At 39.0% G+C, this 22,935-nt stretch overlaps 1 protein-coding gene across 3 annotated transcripts in view; it reads right to left on the bottom strand.

The window, feature by feature from the left end:
- The window catches only part of PIP4K2A (phosphatidylinositol-5-phosphate 4-kinase type 2 alpha), a 192,322-nt gene that overhangs the window by 29,612 nt on the left and 139,775 nt on the right, over nucleotides 1-22,935 (bottom strand). For 2 of the 3 annotated variants that reach the window (XM_074946068.1, XM_074946070.1), the window contains 2 exons: nucleotides 13,506-13,652; nucleotides 8,334-8,372 (listed from right to left, as the gene is read on the bottom strand). In XM_074946068.1, the coding sequence (XP_074802169.1) occupies nucleotides 8,334-8,372; nucleotides 13,506-13,652 (186 nt within the window). The remainder of the gene's footprint in view (nucleotides 1-8,333; nucleotides 8,373-13,505; nucleotides 13,653-22,935) is intronic. The other variant, XM_074946069.1, reaches the window with a different exon arrangement.

The raw sequence follows: 22,935 nt of genomic DNA on the forward strand, positions 1-22,935 counted from the left end.
ATTCGGGGAAAAGAGGAAATGTTGGCTGGGGGCATCGTCTCCTGTTCCAAGGCTTCCTCATGTACCTCAAAGCTCTCCTCAGGGGGCTCTGATGGTGCTGCCACTGAGCATGGTGGGGAAGACCTGATCCTCTCCCTGTAGGAATTAAAGGGCCTAGGGTATTGTCCCCTGTATGCTGCCCAGGGGGTCCCAGTAAGGCCACTGCGTGGGAAAGGGCATAGGTGGTGGTAGACAAGGGTGACCATACCAGGAATGGGTGCCCATCCTGTGTAAAGATTTAGTTTGCACAGCGGAGCCTAATGTGTAGTAGTTTGAATGGGAAACTAGAATGGGAATGGTCTCCTGGCCAGGATCAGATGCTGGGCGCAGAGATTTCTCCATGAAAATAGGTTTCAGATGCAACTCTCTGTCCTTTCTGGCTCGAGCTTTTAGGTTGCTGTAGTGAGAACACTTCTGAGGTATGTTTCTCTCACCTAAGCAGTGGACACATTGAGAGTGTCTGTCTAACATCAGCATCGCCTCCCAGCAGGAATGGCAACACTGGAAGCCCGGTGAAGCGGGCATACTGGAACTATGGCGGTTCAGCCATATGGGTGAATGGTAACTATTCTAACAGGCAAAAACAGAGGTATAAAAAGAATTTTTTTCTAACAGAAAATAAACGGGGAAAGAAAGGGTAAGTAACCGTAACTAATCTACTAAAACTATTCTAAGAAATTATTCTAAGCACTTAGAAAGTATCTGTTTTTGCACTGCTTGGAGCTCTGTCTCAGGCCAAGGACAGTTGAGATGGAACTGAGAGGGGTCAGGTCATACATGCTAAATAGGTACTGACAACAGCGTGAGACAGGGATAGTGCATGCACAACCCAGATGAGCACTGCTGCTGAAACTCTCTGATCAAAGGTGCAGGGGCGGACATTCACCTGAAGTGGAGCACCCACAGAGACACTCCTCAAAGAAGAACTATGAAGAACTATAAACAAAATGCATTAACGGCAATCTTTGAAATATTTATAGATTCAAGGAAACCAAAGGACAGCTACAGACACTGGAGGTTCTGATCCAAGCCATGCAGCAATAAGCAGTAACTGGAAAGCTGGCCGATTTCCTCCGCCCTTTATGCCCTCGGTTGGAAACGCAAGGAGGGCAAGGGCGTATGCATGGACCAATGGACACTGCTTGCAAGAATGTCTGATTCTGTGTGCATGGAGAGCATGCATAACCCATAGTGAAATACAGATAAGGAACAGCACTCAAAGAACACCTGTTTCATTCCATTTTATATTAAATTTAGTTTTTAAATCAATATGGGCGTCAGTAATTTTACACCCCTGGGGAAAAAATAACATCAAATTCATAAATTCATAGATATTGAGGCCAGAAGGGACCATTATGATCATCTAGTCTGACCTCCTGCACAACACAGGCCTCAGAATCTCACCCACCCACTCCTGCGATAATAAACCTCTCACCTATGTCTGAGCTATTGAAGTCCTCAAACCATGGCTTAAAGACTTCAAAGTGCAGAGAATCCTCCAACTAAATTGCTAGATAGGGACACTTTTTTCCTGAAAAAATGCTGCTAAAATTAACAGGAAAGATTCTTCCTGCACAGCCTGGCCCTTGGAAGCAGCTGTGGCAGCGTAAAAGGACAGGAGAATCCCTGGATCTGGACAGGGGAGAATTCTCTTGACACAAACACTGCAAAAGCAGGGCTCTCACAGGTGGGGCCAATGGTGGGAAAGATGGGGCTCCAAGACATAGCACTACCAAGTTTTTGAGCAGGATTGCCAGCCATATGCAGTTTACTTTGGATTGACATAATGTAGGCAAGCCCCACGGGCTGCCTAAATTATGCTGGGGGTTACGCTGGCCACCAGAAGATCCCAGAATAAAGACACAAAAGGTATCTTAATGTCACTTTAGTTCCATCTTCCCCCGAGTGTGACTTTTGTGCTGTGACTCTTAGAGGTCCAGTACAAAATTACACCCTATATTAGAAAAAAAAATCTGCTATATTCTAATTTGTGCTTTGAGTTGCAACAGTAACAAGAACTAAGGCTGTGATCCTGTAAAGACTTATGCACTTGTTTAACTTTACTGTGATTAGTCCCACTGAAGTCCCACAATGCATAAAGTCAAGTAGGTCCATAAGTCTTAGCTGGATCAGGCTCTAAGGTTAGTCATTTTTAATTCAAAGAATTAGTCATTAGAACATTTTACAGGTATTAGATTTAGTAAATCATATACTACATTCTAATTACTTTAGAATTTCTGAAGCCACGAGTAACCATTTAATTACCTTGGATTTTCATCTTTACAATTATCTGGTGTTTTAAAAATAAGCACTACCTCTTTTGTGGTATGAAAATGAAGGCATAGTTCTGGAGATTCTGCATATCCAGACTTACTTCAAATCTTTGCTCTATATAGTCTCCTTTTACTGTTTTTTACTTTTTTAAACAAATGACTGAAGTGCAGTGGCATGGATACATAATTGTCATAATAGCAATTTCTAGTTTTTCTTTTCCTTTTCTACATTTTATAATCAAGATATAATTCAAATTTTTTTTAGTCATTTTTTACTTAAGAAAACAGTCTCTTGATATTGGACTTGATTTGTCTTGCTATTTTGTCCCTTCATTTTGTGCACAGGTACATGTACACACACACGTGTACACACACACACAAAATGAGTGCTGGGCTCCCAGCATAGTCTTTAAAAAAAACTGTCTAAGCGAAAAACTTTTTAAATAATTTGCTTTGTAAAGAATCATAGGGTAGTGTAATCTAGTTTTTGGAGTAGGGGAATGGGAGTCTGGACTCATTTCTAATTGTAACTTTGCCACTGCTTTGCTGTGTGACCCTGGGCAAATTACAACCTCACTGTGCCTCAGTTTGGTACCCATCTATAAAATGAGCCTAAGACATACTTCAGAGGTATGTTGAGAGGCTTAATTAATGTCTGTAAAGCACTTTGAAATCCTCAGATGAAATAAGTAATGTTACTATGGAATTACAAAGACTTTGAATTGAAATAATGAAAAAGTAGGTCAAATTTTGGAACTTGATGAAGTCCCTTTAACTATTCATCTACTGACCGCAAAAGACAAAAATACCCTTTAATTGAAGAGTTATTGCTAAGCTATTGTGCTAAAATGATCTGATATTACAATCCCTCTTACCTCATTTATAACTGTGGCCTCAGGAACCAGATAAAAATAGTAATTAATTATAATATGCTGTAATTTAAAGGGTACAAAAGAAATGCTGGAAAGCAGGTACAGAAGGTATTTCTAGATGTAATAACTGTAATACCGAGACATTAATTCTCATGTAACCCTCAAATTGTCATAGGTAAAGTGTCCAGCCTCAGAGAATTGCTTGTGCATGGGTGCCATGTACAATTCCCAAGAATCACCAGATCTTTTTTGTACTGAGTTAGAACTGCCACCAGTAATAATAGCTGAGAAACATCCACAACTGCCAACAGCACCTTTGTTTTTTTCAAAACCAGCATCAATGGAAAAGTTTAGGTTAAAGCAAACCCATAGTCATTTTAATTAGTACATTTATGCTTTCATGATCTAGTTACTGTATTATGAATAAAAGTATATATTAGTTCAAGCAGTGATACAGTGATTTTAGAAGATTAAGCATAAAAATGCATATTAACCTCTAGTTCTAATATTGTTTGAAGGTTGTCTAGCAAGAATGGAACATAGGATGTTAAAATAATCACTTCAACCTCCTTAGGAAAAAAAAACAGTCCAGTTATGTTTTCTTTTTCTTCTCCAAATTCCCTGCTGAGCCGCTCACTTGCTGGCAGTGTGTTCAGACTGTCAGAAGAACTACACTCAGCTATAATTACTAATTTAATGTCATACTGGAAGTGCAGCACAGCTGTGAAAGAGAGAGACCACCAGGGAGTTCCACATTATCCCTTTCTCACTTAGAGAGGGCAAAACTGTTCGAGGCATGAATAGGAAATGCCCTCTATTAAAAAAAGGACGAATTAAGGAATAAAAAAGTAAAGCAGCAGCTGTCAGAATCTGACAACTATTGAAATGTACTGTTCTTTAAAAATTCAAGACATCTATAAATGTATGTTATGATACCTGTTGCCATGAAAGCAATGATGTTATCGTTAAAATATGTCTCCTCATATAAATCACAAGAATTGTGTGTCAAGGTGAAATCTAAGGGGTGGGATTGGATCACCAAAATATTTAAAATGACAACTTCAGAGCTTATCATTAACATATCAGGAGATTAAACAGGTGTGACAAGTCAAATGAAAGAAAAATTGAGAATGGTGCAGAACCATAAAATTCTCAAAAATTAGTCATTCCAGTTGGCCCCTCTTCCAGAAAAAAATAATTTTTGACTCATGATGACTATTTTATAGTAGAGAGACAGAGGCAGAGATTGAATATGTTTTTCTTACTGATTTATTACTTTCCTGGTGCATTAAAGTTCTTGGCATAAAATTACCTCTTACTTAAGGCATTGTAATTGCTGAAGAAAGATGTACAGAAAAAGATATTGAGCATCACCACCATTTTGGTCAACATTTTTGAGGTAGGGTGTCTAAAATTTTGAATCCCCAGTAAGATCTAGTTCTCCTGATTTTCAGAGGTGCTGAACACACCCAGTTCTGAATGATGTTGACCTAGAGTTCCCATTGAAATGCATTTGAAATGATTTCAATGGGAGCTGTTAGTACTCAGCAACTCTCAAAATCAGACTCCTCATTTGAGTGCCTCAAATGTGAATTTAGGAGCCTATTTTTAGTCATCAACATTTGAAAATTTTGGTTTCCTAAAGGTCACACAATAAATCTGTAGCAAGGCCTGATTTCTTTGTCCTAAGTCTTCATCACAAAAAACTCTTGCCTCTCTCTAATACTTCCCTGTTTCTCAGATACAATACCTATGGATGGATTAAAAATACATTATTAATTGTGAGTCTTTCATTCTGAATGTAATTTCAGGGCTTTATTACTGCAGAAGGTGATTTTAATTAGCATCAGGATAAAACTTGGCAAATAAGTTAGCACACCAGATAAGGGTGTGAGATACTTTTATTTTTTGGTTGAATCAGTTAAGCAACTTCTTTAAAGATACTTAACAGGAGAGGGCGACATATTTTGGTGATGTCAGAGGCTTCCATGAGAACTAACTAAAAATGGCTCACTTTTATTTTTAAACTATAATTTTTCAGACACTTCTACATTTTTCAAGAGTGGTTTGAGACTCTACTCCCACTGAAGATGCAACCTTTGAAAACGTGGATGTAAATTTAGTTTTTAAAAAGTATCATTTTTAGTTAAACTCTCTTGAAGAAGCATCTGACATCACCAAACATTTGTTTCCTTCCCCACTCAGCATCATTATTACAATTTTTCTAACATACCTTCTATTTTGTGGCAAAACAGAAAATAAGTAATGTAAATACAATGTAAATAAAATGTAAAAAAGTAAAGTAATGCAATGTTTGCATTTTTCACTCATGAGTAATGTAGCCATCACAAACTCATGCCAATATAATCTTTATAGTACACCCAGGCTTTGACCCTGCAATAATATCCACATAGGTCAACCTTATAATCCTGCTGGGTTCCATACACACGTGGGGTTCACCCACATATAATCCAGATTCTACTACTCTACTTAAAGATACAGCACAAATATTTTGTGTAAAACACAGAGATTTAAAAGATTGCACTTTAAATAGTAACCTTCAAGTATGACTAAAATTACTTTGGGTTAAAACACTGCAGGACGTTAATGCATGAAGCAGAAGATACTGTCATTTAGATACCACAGTGATTTGGATCCTATAAGAATCTATGGTAAAGATCAATAGAAGATTGCAGTATACTCTCCTGGCTTTTTTAATTGATACAGCTCAGGCAGACTCTGGTGTTCGCACAAAAAAGGGTAACAGAATTTTCCCATTGATCAGAATAGTTTGCAAAACTTGGATCCATTTTAAAAAAAAGTTTAAGAAATGCTGTTTTCTGCGAAGCTTAGATTCTGCCTGAGCCATGCCAATTATTTTTTAAAATGTACACAGAGTGCTAATCTGTCATTTTATCAGTGCATCACGTTGCCTTTGAGGGTGTTGTAGCTGCAGAATATTTGGTCTCAGGCCCTGACGCTGCAGGTGCTCTCTGCTCACAACACCCACTGAATTAGCTGAAACACGAGGCCTGCTTTGATCTACAAATCGACAAATCAGATTTCCTTTTGTGTTTTCCAAAAATACCATTTCAGCCATTCAAATGGTAACTGCAGGTTTTTTGGGCAGCATTTTTATTTGTATTTTTCAGGTTACCATCAAAGAAGGAAAAACTATTAGAAATCAATGGTGAAATCCTAGTGTTACTGAAATCAATGAGAGTTTTACGACAAACTTCAGCGGGGCCAGGATTTCACCCTACATTAAAATAAGGATTATGGGCAGGATTTTTGAAAGTGCTCAGCATTGGTCTAATTCCACTCCCATTAATATCAATTACCATGGACTTCAGTGGGAGCAAAGTGAGGTCAATGCTTAGTGTTTCTGAGAGTCCTAACAGATACTAACTGTATTTGTACCAACAGGATATATTCCCCCATGTGATGTATACTAAGACTCTCTACAACATGAGGGCACTCAGACTCCACTGAAATCTGAGTATCCTTGATAGTGTCTGATTTTATATTATCTCAGCTGTTATTTTAACACGCTGGGATGTTGTGTTTTTTTGCATTTATATTAAATTATCACAGTGCTGACAGCAGATGTCTTCAATGTGCACTAGCTGCCATTCCAAAACAGCGGAGGGTTAATCACTCAGGTTTGAAAACACGAGTGGTTGTGCTATAAAAATAAAAATAGACCGAAAAATAAAGATAGTTCAAGCTGTGGTCTTGAGCGATCTCCTGCAGAAGAGAGATAAATGCAGATATTGGCTGTCATGATCATTCCAATTCACATTTGGGAGCTGCTAGATGGATGATGCTGAAAGAAAATGCATGAAGATCTGAACTGTCCAGTCATTTCCTCTTGGAAGGGAGAGAAAAATAATACTTAGCAGAGAGTTTCTCATGGGTCTAAAACAAAAGCCCCTATTTGAGTCACGACATGCCATTAGTAGCTTTCACCGCTACAGCAGCTGATCATGTCTGTCTCCAACTCATCAGTGCTGTCAGTGTGATTTACACAGGAGGGCTCCAAAGCCCAGAGAGGACACCGTAACTAATGCTCCATTTAAACAAAATACCTAAGTGGGTCCTGGGACAAAGCAAAACAAGGTCTTTGACCCCATGCTGCTATGTGATCCCACACAATGATATAATTCAGGAATTCCTTACAACTGGGGGAAGGGGAAGTTTAGAGCTTAAGTATGAAAACAAGAAAATAAGCAGACTGTATTCTTAATCTTTTCCAGTATTTTGAAATTCAAATGGCTAGGCATCAATTTACTAGGTCATATATAATATATAGCAGAATATTCAGTTTCCTGTATATACCTGCAGCAATTGCTCCTATATCTATTCTATTCAATCAAGGCATTTGATTATAGATGTGAAACCATTAACAAAATGTGGATCAAAAATTTGTTTTGTAATTTAAAAAAGATAAGAATTAAGTTTATTTTAAAACCAATAAGACTGAAGTGCCCAAATGAATTGAGAAGACACTGATGGGGAGAGATCTTACTTTTAGAGAAACTTTTTCAGTAGCTGACGCCTAACTTGTACCCACAAAAAAATGAGTGGGAACCTGTCCTGTGGGTAACGGCTATAATTGTATATGCATACAAGTCTGTCACAGGATCACAGTTATCCAGCTTGCACACACAAATACAGGCTTTACTTGTAATGCTGAGGTGCCCACATTTAGTCTCTTAATGTTACAGTCACACGAGAAAGGATGTCATTTTCATCAAATAAAATGGATTATCCATAAGGCTACAGCATGAAAAGTGGCAAGAAAAAAGACAGGGGAAGAAGCAAGAGAAAACTTTCTGATAGCACAGTCACAACAATAAGCTTTTCACATGGCAGGAACAGAAGGAGCTGGGAAGAGGAGAGGAAAAAGGGAGGATAGGTGGAGAAGAATAGGTGGGTTAGTTCACTTACCTCTGATGTCATAATCTCACCACAGAACAATGAACTGTTTGTATGGCTTCAGTAGATGAAAGAGTTGAGAAAAGAGGAGGAAAGAGCAGTAGAACAACAGAAGGGAAAGAAAGGTTAGGTGCACAAGAGCACCAATCATACTCGTCCTAAAATTGGTTAGCAGCTAGGTAACTGGACAAGAAATGCAAATTCACCATACCTTTTCTTTGTCACTGGCTTCTCTAGCCACAGTAGAGCCCTGAAACAGAAAGACTGGATCTAAAAACGTGCACACTACAGGAAATAAATTTAAAACTTTTAAGATAATGGACAAGAACTGGACACAGAATGGGTTGGCAACACTATGTCCTGAACTTGAGGACTATTTGGCAGAGACGTGGTAAAGTGGTAGTTTAGTAGTTCAGATAGTTTGGCCTGCTGCAGTATTCTGAAGAGGATAGAGGAGGACACATATGAAGGGGAGGAAGTACGTTTAAATCACTGAGTGTTCTACAGCCATTCTCTTCCTCCTGTTGTGTTTTCTCTCCTCAGATCTCATCCTACTGCATCTTAGCAGGACAACATCTGGGAGGCTCATTTTCTCTGATAGATTTCTAAGTTTTGTATGCCTATATTGTTGTGTTGTCATGGGATGGAGACTATGTGATAATAACTATACTATTTTAACACACTTTGTTAAGACATGCAGGATGTTGTACAAAATGAATTACCGTGTAGTATTTAAAATATTAGAAAGTACAAACAAAAGCAATAAAAGCACCCTACAGCAATACTATGAAATATAAAACTAGAGGGGCTCTAAAGCTAAAAAGAAAAGCAAAAAAATATGGGCTCAGCAGTGGTTTTACCAGGACTTTACCAGTGGGATTTAACTACGTATGATGAAAGGGTTTTGAATGCTGTTTTAAAATTGTCTTTGCTCAAACTAATGAGCAAACATGCTTGTACATTCTGAGTAAGCAGCAAGTGACAAAAAAGGGATGTTCCCTAAATTGTGAGCTCCTTGGATCAAGGATTGTCCTTCTGTAGTGTTTTGAATGTACCTCCCACACAGAAGGCAATGCTGGAAATAATGATAAGGATAACAAAGAATGAATGTGTTTCTATAGCATGCAAAAAACAGCCCCACAAGATCTATAAAGCGTACACTGGCTATATTTTTGTTGCATTGTGTATACAGCGTGGAGAAATGCTGAAAAGGAGGATACTATCTCCAGTGATCCTAAAAATTCATAGCCTTACCTTTCTCTACACACATTTTAAATCCAAATGCTTCAATGTTTTATCTGAGAGATATCTGGGGCGCTGGATGCACAAAACAGATGTATGGACAGTGGCCATTAGCTATATTATATGGCAACTCAGCAGGGATTTCATTATACAACATCATAAGCTGCCAAAATAGTGAAAAAAGGCCCTTTGAATTAGTTAGTTACACACAGGTTTCAGAGTAACAGCCGTGTTAGTCTGTATTCGCAAAAAGAAAAGGAGTACTTGTGGCACCTTAGAGACTAACCAATTTATTTGAGCATGAGCTTTCCCGATGAAGTGAGCTGTAGCTCACGAAAGCTCATGCTCAAATAAATTGGTTAGTCTCTAAGGTGCCACAAGTACTCCTTTTCTTTTTAGTTACACACATTTGATTTTGTGTCATATCACTCCCACCCGTTTCCAGGGGCTACTTGTCAGAAAGAAAGGTCAGTTAAGAACCAAACAAATAAAAAAGGAAAATTGTAAAAGCTAAAGTTAGAGGGACACTTGAAATCAAGCTAATTGCAACAATATCAATTAAATGTAGTTTTAGATACTGCCCTTGCCCCTTAATCTTGCCATTTTTTGTGATTTTACAATCACACTTTCGTACTTATAAAAAATATTTGTCTTTTCCCTCTTGCTGTGCAAAAGGCATTCACAAACAACTGGGGACACTGACTATATGCAGAATGTGGTCAAATGCATGAAGCAATCAAACTGGAAAAAATTTTACACCAAATTTTTGGGTTCAGTTTTCAAAAGCATTCAGTGTTGGCCTAACTGCTCCAACAGATGTCAATGGGAGTCACGAATTAGATGTCACTAATTTCAACAGGAGCAGAATTAGGCCAATGCTGAGTACTTTTGAAAATCCCACCCCTTGTCTCTAAGCTCTTTTAGCTATAGTAATCTTAGACGTTCCTTGTAACCCCAGGCAGAAAAATAGAAGTGTAAATTCTAAATTGGTGTGTCTTGAAAACTTTCAGCTACTACAGTGGACTCTGCTCCCATAGACACTGCAGGCATTGTAACATTAAACGAAGATAGAAAACAATGATTATTTTCTCTCTACTACTACGTCCAATGTTGCTATAAATCTGCCTGGTGAAAGTTCATCCTGACGAATAAATCTAGCCTCTGAAACAAGAATTTTCCCATCACCACCAAGGCACTTTTGGCCTCTCCTCTTTCAACTGGACAAATTAATAGAAATACAGAGGTAACTGGAAAGATAACTAGCAACAAATGCTATTTATAGAAATGCTAAATGTGACTGATTTTTTCTTTAGATTTCTTTTTGTTGTGTGTGTTTGTATATTGAGTTTGTATAAAACTAGGGTGCCCACATGCTCCTGCAATACAAATAAACAACACATTTATACAATAATAGGAGGTTCCTATCGGAGCACTCTAGGTAACCCTACAAACACTTAAAAAATGCAATAAATCAAAGAAGAAACACCAGTCCCATAATACATATACATAATATTAAATAACCAAGCAGCACACAAACAAACCAAATTCCCCATCTTTGGAACAAAGCTGATTATGGCACGTTGACTGCACGTCAACCCTAACCCTTACCCATAACTGAGATTGTTTTATCTAAAATTAGACAAACTTGGTGAGTCATGAGAGAGGGAGGCATTCCAACTACTTGTTTGACAAGGAAGGTGATAGTTACAGATGAGCAAACCAGCTCAAATAGAATAAGTAATGACCTCAAACTTGAAATGCCTCTGTATTTCCAAGTTTTGACCAAGACAAGAATATAAAATGAGAAGAGCATTTCTCTTGGTATTTCAAACATGGTCAAGCCAACAAGTATTGGAAATCTTATGATAAAATCTACTTTGAACTGATCAAAGATCATTGGTTAAGCATCTGGACTTTTAGATGTTTATCTAAATTGAACCCTCCCCTAAATCTTTTATAAATCATCCATCTCTAATTCAGCCGATAGATTACTGACTCATTCTTTAAAATATCTTTGGAAGGCTCCCAGAACGTGTGCGCTTTTGGTTAAGTACAAACTCTCGTACCTCTGCTGATCAAGATATGGCATGTGTTGGTTGGTTAACTTAAGATGGGCTAAAGGGCAGCATGAATGTGCATCTCCATTAGAGAGAGAGAGCGCGAGTGCATCCATAGCACAATTAAGAAGTATTCCCATTCTCCCCTTGTAATCTCCTCTGTTTTACTCTCTCCCACAGAGACCATAATGCTAGACACTGATAAGCCAGTTCTTGAACAACTGTTAGTTCTGAGAAATCAACTTGGAGGAAACATCTAAGGGCCACCTTTTCTAGGTAGCTATTTGTCTGCAGTAGGTGGGGTGTAAGGGATAACGCATTATGCAGTATGACACTTCTCTCAGTAATATACAGTACTAAGTAACAATCTTTGAATAAGCTTGCAGACATACTTATGTAGTCAAATGTGTGGGGAAAAAAAAAAGTTACCCACCTTTTGTAACTCTTGCTCTTCGAGATGTGTTGCTCATGTCCATTCCATTCTAGGTGTGTGCACGCCCACGGGTGCAGTCACTGGAGATATTTGCCTTAGCGGTATCTGTCAGGTCGGCTATGGTGCCCCCTTGAGTGCTGCACCCATGCGTTGGTATATCAGGCGCTGCTGGCCCTACACCCTCTTGGTTCCTTCTTGGCCTTCTTCTTCGGTAACGGCGACAGCGAATGGTGTAGAATGGAACTCGGTGCTGGGGGTGCACTTTGCTCCAATGCCCAAGTGCTTGGCAAATCATGCCGGGATGACTCAGAGGCCGGGTGGAGGGCAGACTCCATCAGGAGGGCCCTAAGTCAAATGTCCCACTCCTTCTGTGTGAGGGGCCGAAAGCTTTTGCAGATACAGCCCTTGTCTTTTACATGTGCCTCCCCCAAGCACTTGAGACAGCTGCCGTGGGGGTCATTAAGAGGGATTGGTCTGTTACAGTCTGTGCAGGGCTTGAACCCCAGAGACTGGGGCATGCCCAGTTAGGGGCAAAGTTCCTGCTGGGACTCTAACTACTAACAACTAAACACTGAACAGGTACTTAACACTAACTACTGAAGAATCAACTACATACAAGGCCTAAGGCACCAAGTCCAAAGGAGGAAAAAACAGCTGTCCCTTGCTAAGCAAGGAAAGGTGCGCGGACTAAACACCACAGGCGATAAGGAGGAACTGAGAGGGCATACGGCCAGCGGCGCCTGATATACCAGTGCATGGGCATGGCACTCAAGGAGGTGCCACAGCCAGCCCTAGGGATACCACTAAGGCAAAAAACTATGATGACTGCGCACGTGGGCGTGCGCACACCTAGAATGGAATGGACATAAGCAAGCACTCAAAGAAGAATGACATTTACTACAAATAATGTTTAGAAATATAAGGGGAGACTTTGGGAAGGGAATTAAAATAAAAATCCCTTAAGATATTGAAAAATATATTAGGGGAATTCATTTTAAGTATTATATATTAAATATTGGCTGAATTAGCAATAGTAGCCAAACATTTTAGAAAACAGGCGAAACATATCTGGTAGAGGTACCAGGCACCAAAAATTATGTACTGTAGCATTCAGTCCAACTCTTCTACCTTAATTTCTTTTAAATATCAAAAGAACTATCACAGTGAAAACTATGTAAGTGATAGAGATTTCAATTTGAAAAGTATTAAAGTGGTGCTAGTCAATTACATCTCTTAAAATGTTACAAAAAGTCCTATACAAAATAAGCAGTGGTCCCCCGCAAAGTTGATCAAGGGAGTATAGGAAACAGAAGGACTACATTATTATTATTACATTTTCACAGTGGTTTTTAAGTTCAGCCATTAACAATTAGTTACATTTAGCAAACATACTCTATTAAACCACTTCCCTTAAAGCACGTATGATACAGCTTAAATAGCATTACTTGTATAAAAATGTTTTCCGGTTTAGCTAACCACACATTTTCTTTATTTTAGAAGTAACCAACATAACTGCTGAATAATATTCATTTAATAGTTTTGATTGTGCTTTGCAACAACCAATGTCTAAAACACTCAACAGAACAGTTAACATTTACTTTAGTGATTTTAACCACTTTAACAATTATTTAGAACCAAAGTTATTTCTTACCTTTAAATCGTATTTTCTATAAACAGACAAACGATGGCTAAACACATTTCTTGTTACAATCATATATATCTCAACTCCATCAACGGTAAGCCGGTACATGCCAAAAAACTGGGGAAGAAGCGTAATCCCATGACACTCTACAATATACTGCAAAGGACAGAAGAAAAAAAAGAAATTAATAAAGCTTTTTAAAAACTCAGATCCAGAGAGACAAATACATATACAGCATGTGTGTCGTGGGTGGATACACAAACCATTGAGAAAACAAATCTCCGAACACAATGCATCCCCAAAAAACCACTGTCATTGGCAAACCTTTCAAAAGGTTATTATACTTTTAGACCAGTGTCAAAAACAAAATCCTTTTTATATTAACAGCATTCCTTATAACGTTCAGTTTCCTTGGCTTTTCAGAATAGGGTGACTCTCTTTGTGTTTGTTGACAGCACTGTGTGTTTTATTAGTCCAAAGGACACCAAAATCAGCACAATTTGATCTCACACAAAGGAGAAATTGTCCTTTCAAACACTACCCCACTTTGTTTTATTCTCTTGTACTGAATTTTGCCTTTAGTCTGTAGATACTTTGGTACAATTTTCCCAATACTTGTTTAGTATAGTGTATACTTACAGTGTATATAAAAAACAAATAGTATCTGTCAATTCCTTTGTGCTAGTTCTCATGTTAAGTCGGCGGCACCTCAGCATTACACAATCCACTTCCAGCAGGCAGGAAAAAAATGTAGACTACATGTGCTTTTTATTTAGAGAACATTTCATCTCCCCATGTTCCTTCACAGATGGGATATTACCCCTGAAGAGAATCTGTCACCCTATGGACATAGGGTGCTCCACCACAGTTCTGATATCACCTGCCTTCCAACTAGTAATTAAGAAATATTGTAGAAACAGTATTAAAGGAAGCATAAAAAATACAGAATTCATCAAGAAAAAAGTTATTTAAGAAGGAATGATAATTTATTGTGAAAATATATTATCAAGTATCCAAACTAGAGTAATCCAAACATTAATTCAAATACCTCCACCCTATTGCATAGGAAAAAAGATATGAAGAAAGTTAGGCCAGTCTGGTATGAGACAACAGAAAAGGAACTGATCGTGTTCCTCTCTATCTTATTCCCATATAAGTCTCAATCAGAGGGGCCTAAAAAAAAAAAAAAAAAAAAATCCCTTATAGATGGGGAACCAGAGTGCTACCAAAAGCTTCTACTAAAAGCAGAAACAGCTACAGAATAATGAGTAACTTTCACCAAACACTAAAGCCTCTGCTTTTTGCAACAAAATAATCATCGTTGTCGGAGCATGGTCTTTTGAAATGTAGGTGATTTTACACCAAGTTTCTATGGCCATGTCTACACTAGCGAGCTTACAGGTTACCAATGTAAGATCGCTCATATAGCTGTTTTATGCCAACGGGAGAGAGTTCTACCGTCGACATAATAAAACCACCTCAATAAGCAGCGGTAGCTACACCAGTTGGAGAAGCTCTCTCATCAACAGAGCGCTCTGCACACTACCACTTATGCTGGCAAAACTTATGTCGTTCAGGGGAGTGTTTTTTCACATCCCTGAGCAATATAAGTTTTGCCAACATAAGTGATAATTTAGACATAGCCTAAAACATTGCCGTTTAAGCCATTTGACAATTCTCAAATTCAGACTACAATTAGATTTGAAATTATGTTAAATATGCTTCTTATTAGAAATATGCTAAGTGCAGTTTTCTAGGAAAGTTCTTATCAGATTTCAAATCAATAAGGCCAAACAGATTGGTGCCTTTCTCGTGGAGCTCTGCAGATTTTCCAATTCATGAGTGCTCTGCTAAAGTCTAGGGAATGTCTCTCACTCATTCTCACTAACTTGATATTAGGTTTTGGAGACACTGAAGAAAGAAAGAACAAAGAGTACTTGTGGCACCTTAGAGACTAACAAATGTATTTGAGCACAAGCTTTCATGAGCTAAAGAAAAATTCTGTTTACATTAAAATTTTAGTTAATTTTTAGGAAAAATTTCAAATGGTACTGAAAACAATCCTATCCATCAAAAACTGAAGAAAAATAAGGAAACAGCAGAGCTGGAAACTTACTATGAGCTGAACAAATTATGTCTTAGAAACTGAATCACTTTATGTGCCAGACACTACAAGGAGACTGAAGATAAAGGCTCAAAAGATGATTTAATCAGTGCACAGTGTCTAATATCTCAAATTCTGTATCCACTTGATCAAAGGTCCTGAGCTATAGAGGAAAAATTGTTGATTACAGGATTGTCATTAGCCTTGTAAGCATGCTACACCTATTATTGGGCATATCACTCATTTTAGCCACAAATATATCTGTTACACACAAACCTAGTATTATCTTCCAGATTTTACCACCACAAATTAACGTTAGAAATACTAAAATTGAGGTAATAGAAAACTTTAGCCTATTTAAAAGTCAAGTCCACATCATCAAGCAGAATCTTCTATTATTATGTTATGTTCATCATTATGTGCCCAATATATATTGTAAAGGCTAATGTCATATTTGTGCTTTACCAAGTTGGGAGTTGTGCTCATAAAAACATTTTCTAGATGCTGCCTCCACTGGGATGATTGTTTTCCATGATGACTCTAAAAATGAAACATCCACTTGCAGAAGAATTTCTGTGCTTGAGAAACTGTTCATGGGCTGTTCAACTGTTTAAAGGGAGAGTGGTCAATCCATCTAAAGTACTTATGGCCCATATTACTATGGTATCTGAGAGCCTGTGTGGTAGGGAAGTGCTATTATCCACAGTTTACAGATGGGGAATTGACAATTAAGGGCTATATCCACAAAGGTATTTAGGCACCACTGATGTTCCCAAAATACCTGTTCAGCTGCCGCCTATCACTGCAGAAACACCTAAGTCTCTGCTGATAAAGTCCCAGAGGCACCCGAGTTTCCACTGGTGGGCATGCACAAAACTGCTTAAGTTCTGACTGCAGAGCATGCCCCAGTACTGGTGGGATTCTCAGGTCAGGGAAATGCCTAGTTTATCTAACATGTGGGACATGATCCTCTAGGCATATGCTGAGCAGGCCTAGTCCGTATGTAAGACAACAAAGGACTTTTTGGGGCATGCTGGCTAGCAAATGTCCCCAGATAGCCCAGTTGTTAAAGCAGTCACCTAAGATGTGGGACACCCAGGTTCAAATCCCTACTCTGCCTAATTTGAAGCAGGGACTTGTACCCAAGTCAACCATCTCATGGCGAGTTCCCTAACCACGGGGCTACTGAGTCAACCTCTCACTTTTGTTCTCTCTCTGGCCAAATTAATATTTAATTATTTATACAAAGTGGAACTGCTTCAGTAGAAGAGACTGAGAAAGACTGCCCATGAATATCCAATAGTCTGGTCGTTATGCTACTCAACTGGACTGTGGGAAATCTGGGTTCAAGTCCCTGCTTCAAATCAGGTGGAGATTTGAAAACAGGTCTCCCCACCGCCCAGGTGAGTGCCATAACCTCTGGGCTATTGGTGCAACGTGGTCTTTCTCCCATATAGTCTGAGCTTCTGTATAACACAGGGCATTGAACTTCCCCCTAATAATTCCTATAGATACATGTTAGAAAAACATCCAATCTTGATTTTTAAGTGCCATTGCCAGCAATAGAGAATCCACCATGACCCTTAACAAATTGTTCCAATGGTTAGGGCTGTCATGGATTCTCCATTACCAGCAATCTTTAAATCAAGATTGGATGATTTCTATAAGATGCACTGTAGGAATTATTTTGTGGAAGATCTATAGCCTGTGTTATGCAAAAGATCAGATTAGATTATCACAGTGGTCTCTTCTGGCCTTGGAATCTATTGAGAAAGGGCTGACCTGATTTAGGTACGTAAATCCAGGAAAGGATTAACAGTTGTGAATCCCAAGTGGTGATCGGTACCTTCCTCCAGCCTGGAGTTAGGGGCCTAACTTCCTCTGAGAGGCTGAGCGTAGACCACACCCCTTTCCTCAGCATTTCCTACTAGCTAGTTTAGGTAGCTCCCTACTCAGCTTCCCAACTTCTGTGAATCCTTTTAGAAATCTAACTTTCTCCAAACAACGTATGTGGAGCATGGGTGCCTAGCTCAGGACTGTCAATTCTACTGGGAGGAAGGGTACCTAGGAATGAGGTGTTGCAGCACCTAATCCCTTTGTGTACCTTGCCCTCAGTGATTTGTCCAAGGTCATACAAGAAGTCCATGACAGAACAGGGACTTGAACCTGGGTGTCTGGAGTCCCAGGCTACTGCTCTAACCACTGGTAAATCCTTCCTCGCCGAGCTGTTAGGGCATGGTTTGAGAGTCAAGAGACTTGTGTTCAAGCCCAGCTCTGTTACTCGCTGTGTGACCTAAACAAGTCACAAACTTTCTGTGCCTTAGCAACCCCATCTGTAAAATAATGTTAACACTGCCTACATGCAAAGTATTCATGGTAGGACTGCTTAATTTCAGTGAAACAGAAGACCTTCACTCCTTTAATAATACAGGCTAATTCTTTTTTTAAAGAACATTAAAAAAATTCCATCAAGTAGCCTTGCTAAAATATTGATAATACTTAGCTAATAACACAATTACAAGTCCTTATGTGTATAAATCCATTTTCTTATATGTATGTTGCATGAAACAACCTACTATCCATTTTTTTTATTACTTTGGATAGATGATTTTTCTCCTAGATTTTCTTCACAGCAGAAGGGTTGTATTACATTTAACAAAATAAAGTACCATCAACATAGGGGCACATTTGATCTTCTGTGCATCTAAGTATAGTTTTCAAATAAGCAATTATATGACCTTTTTCTTGAACACAAATCTTAAAGGTGAAATGAGTAGCAAATGTTTGTGATCTTAAATTCTCCTTTCTGAGCCATATAAACTAAGTCTCTACGTTCTTCTCGATCTAAAATCTTTCTCTGCCTCTTTTTACATTAGAAAAAAAAAAGAAATCCTGGCTCTCACCCTTCTTTAAGGATGACTTTGGTGAGCTCTTAGGTGGACTGGAGTGGTGACACAGGATATATAATTGCAATGGTGACACAGGAAGAATAAATCGAGCCCTTTCCAGATCTTTTCTAATATATAAAGAATGCCTCAAAAAAAAAAAAAAGTTTTCTGCAGGACAACTTTGGCAAAACCAGCCTGATATCACAGGTGGCTGAATCCTGATCTCTCAGTGCCTGAGTGGGAAAGAGCTGTTGATTCCTCCGCAATCTAAGATTCAACATCCCCTTCTCACTTAATTATGTACTCTGCAAATGCTAATTCTGAATGTACTCTGTATTTTCTATTTCTACCTTGTTATCCCTTTAAAATAATTATATTTACAAAAAGGCTGTCAGCAAAGTGACCAAAGTTATAGTGGTCTTAAATTATAAATTGCTTAAATAGCAATAGTGCAGATTAAAGCAGCCACAGGAGGAGCGGGGGAGGTGTAAATTGATTAATGATGTAACTTAAAAAATATTTTGAAAACATTAAAGTAGCAACGGTAGACATTGCTCCTTTGTGCTCATCCTTCACTTTCATTTCCTGTTCCTAGACAGCAGAAAACAGATCATTGTATTGGGGGGGAAAACAGGTTAAAAATCCTAATCTTGGAAAATTTAGATCAGAGAATTATGTTATAACAAATTACTGTCTCTAAATTAAAAAAGGAACCTTACATAAGTTTACACTTTTGCTCAGGATAGAGTTGAGTGCTATTCTTTTATCAAGCCCTAGTGTGATAGAATTTATTCCACTGATGAACTATTTAACAGGAAAATTATCTGATGGGCATGTAGCTGAGCCAGGGAAGGGATTCATTAGCTGAATTACAAGACAAACACAGAAAACAATGAAAAGTTATAAATGCAAGAGATATCTGCTATTCATCATGGGTCTTGTAAAAACTGTGAAAGATGCTTCTCACTGCTAAATCATTTGAGATTTAAATGAAATTGCACTCATTTAGCTCAATTTTTCATGAACAGTTCTGAGGCACAAGTCCATGACTCTCAGTCCTAAATCTCAGGTTGTTACAGATACAAGGCCTCAAGAGAACACAATATTTAGTTTTACATATCAATTTGAAAGTCTGGCTAGAGGACCATCAACTTTTGTGTCTGTCCAGGACTCAGATCTGATAGCAGGAGCCTACACCCTAACATAAAACACTGATTTATGATAAATGAGCTGCAGGTTTAATACCTCTGGAATGCACAACATTCAGGGTAAATATTTAACTACGGGTGAAATCCCGGTCCTGTGGAAGTTAATGGGAATTTAGCCATTGACTTCAATGGGGCCATGATAGAATCCTAAGTATTTAAACTAAATGAAGTAACATAACAGATGTTAACTGTTCAAATGTTCTTTAAAGCTCTTCTGTGGTCTTTTTTTTCCTTCCCTCTCAGAAACAAGAATTCCAATCCAGTAAGTAGTAATTAGGCTTAGCCTTACTTTTCTGGTTCTCCTGATTTTCTGTAGCAAGGCCATTTTTACAGAACAGGAATTTTAGTGTAAGCACAAAGGGCCACATTTTGTGTGGAAAACACCCTGTGCAACCTCATGATTTGCATGGTGTTCAGGCAGCACAGAATTCGGTCCAAAGTCTTTAGTCTTTTCTCTACTTCATGCAAAGCCCCCACCAATGGTCTTTCATGGCAGAACACCTATGAACTGTTTCCCCTTGAAAGATTATAAAACACACACAGAATCACACTAATATTCTAAAGAATTTCAGATTCTTGACTTAAATTTTGGATATAAGTAACTCAGCACATTGTATTCCTCATTTTGCTATTTTGCTCCAAAAATTACCCTTATCTGCTCTGTGCTTCTCCAATATGTTGGTTACTCCCTCAAGAACTACCCATCTTGCGTTTGTCGAATAGTGGGGTAATGCATTCTATGGGGAGTGACTTCTAAAGCGCACTAAGATGTTGCACATTAACTGGTCAACATAGATGCTACAAGTGCACTCTGAATGTTCCCTAGTATGCTTTACTGTAGTGCTGTTTGAAATAGTACTATGTTAAGCGCACTAAGGAATTTTTAGTGTGCACCAGCAGGGTCTACATTGACGAATTCATGTGCAACACATCAGTGCACTTTAGAAAGCACACACGATAGTGCACATTAAATCCTCATTGTGTTGACAAGCCCTCAGAGTGATATCAGAATACCCTTTTTACACTTACAGTAGGACAGACACAAAAATCAAGTACAATTTGAATGAAGATTTCTCTTTTCTTTTCCAGCCTCCTATTTTACAAGTGGCTTATCCCAATTCCTTGGCTGTTAATTATCATCCTCTGGTTGAAAAATTTTCTCCATCTCCAGTTTCCCTCATCTGTGCTAAAAAATTCCTCCTCCACCACCACCAGCAATGCCTCTCAAGCTTGGACTCAAATCCTCGATTCCACCTCCAACACAATGAATTCATGCTAGCTCCTGAACTCCAAACAATCTTGCACCATGCCCTTGTGTGGTTTGCCTGCTCTCACCTATTTTCTTTCACCTACCTTTCTATCATCTTTTGTCTTTTCTAACCTCTGTCTGACTTTGTGCATGTTTCTGCTTTTATTTTCTATTTTTTTTTTGCTGTTGCTTTTTATCTGGTTTCTTTGTTCTCCATCTCCTTCCACCCACATCCAGTCTTTTCCACTCTTCCATATCACTGCTGCTGGGCATTCTCCCTCCCTCTCCACTGCACTGCACAGTGCTGTTCACTACAGGCTGTCTGTTGCCATAGAGACAGCAGGCAGTGTAGCAGGTACCACTGGTATGTACAGTTACCTGGGGAAAGGGAGAAAATATGCAGTCAGCAGAGGCAGCTACTCATGACGAGGCCAGGAGGGTGGGTATACCATAGAGTAATCTTGTGCCCCTTTATCCCAGAGGCTTGGAATCCCTATCCATAAGATATCTTATCTGCTTCTTGTGCTCTGAGCTGGCTTCTAAGTTTCTGTCATAGTGACTTCACTAAAGTCTCCTCCATTCTTAGCACCAGCTGTCATTAGGTCCCTTCATGGACCTCATTTTATAGAAAATCTCAATGTACAAGCAGTGTTAGTTCACCTGACACTCCAGTGTCACTCCTGACCTACTTCTGCAATTATGTCATCACCCCAGTCCTTCATTCACCCTCATGGAGCCTGGGTGTTTACTACTCCTACACCACTGGCTGGTAGCAATTTAATCTTTGGAGTAATCCTGGTACATCTGGAGGAAGATGATGTCTGGGTTCAGTCATATTTAGAAAACTGCCTCTGGTAGGTCCACTTCTAGCAATTTATTCCACTTGACACTGTCTATCTGCCCTTGGAAACTATGGTCATTGCTATATCACTTGATAAACCCAGCCAACTGCTCCCTCTCTCAATCTCACAGAACTCAAAATACTGCAATCAACTCCAAGTCTCTCTTCTAGTTACTGAGCCATCCCTTTTTATGTCATCACAATGCTTCCAGAAGCTTCTCATGTGTTCCTCCGGCCTTCCTTCCTATTCAGTCAACCTACAGTCACATTCCCAAGTAACATTTTTTCCTCCTTGTATTTTTTATTCTGTGTTGGCTTTTGAATGAGCCTCAGGGATCATTCTGAATCTATGTGCTGAGCTAGTTAATGACTCACACTATGTACAAGTTTAACAAACTTTTTTTAAAAAAAGAGATTCTATACTAATACATTCAATTAGAATTTGACCATCTTTTGTTCTGTGTTCCTACAGAACCTAGCACAATGGGATCACGGTCCACTACTAGGGCTCCTAGATGCTACAGTAATACAAATAATAAACTATTGTTTTTCAGTACTCCGACAGAGGGGCAGGAGGGAAGGTAATGGAATGGACATGAGCAACACATCTCGAAGAACAACAGTTACGAAAAGATAAGTAACCATTTTTTCTTCAAGTGCTTGCTCACGTTGATTCCATTCTAGGTGACTCGGAAGCAGCATCCTCAGAGATGGGCTCAGAGTTCATAGTCTAGTGGCTTGCAGTACTGCTCTACCAAAGCCAGCATCGTCCCGGGCCTGCTGGGTAAGTGCATAATGGGACATGAATGTGTGGATGGACGACCACGTGGCCACTCTACAGATGTTTGATAGGCACTTGAGCTAGGAAAGCTGCCAAAGAGGCTTACACCCTGGTTGAGTGCGCAGTGACAATCCCTGAAGGTGGCACCTCTGCCTGATCGTAGCAACAGCGAATGCAGCCAGTGATCCACGAAGAAATTATTTGAGCGGACACTGGACGACCTTTAATCCTGTCGGCCACCGTGACGAACAATTGCGTTGACTTGCAGAATGGCTTGGTCCTTTCAATGTAGAAGGCTAGCACCCTCCTGACATCTAGGTAATGCAAGCTATGCTCCTCCTCCGACTTATGCGGCTTTGGAGAAAAGA

Source organism: Natator depressus, chromosome 2, assembly GCF_965152275.1.
Source record: "Natator depressus isolate rNatDep1 chromosome 2, rNatDep2.hap1, whole genome shotgun sequence".
In the NCBI taxonomy this organism is placed as follows: Eukaryota; Metazoa; Chordata; order Testudines; family Cheloniidae; genus Natator; species Natator depressus.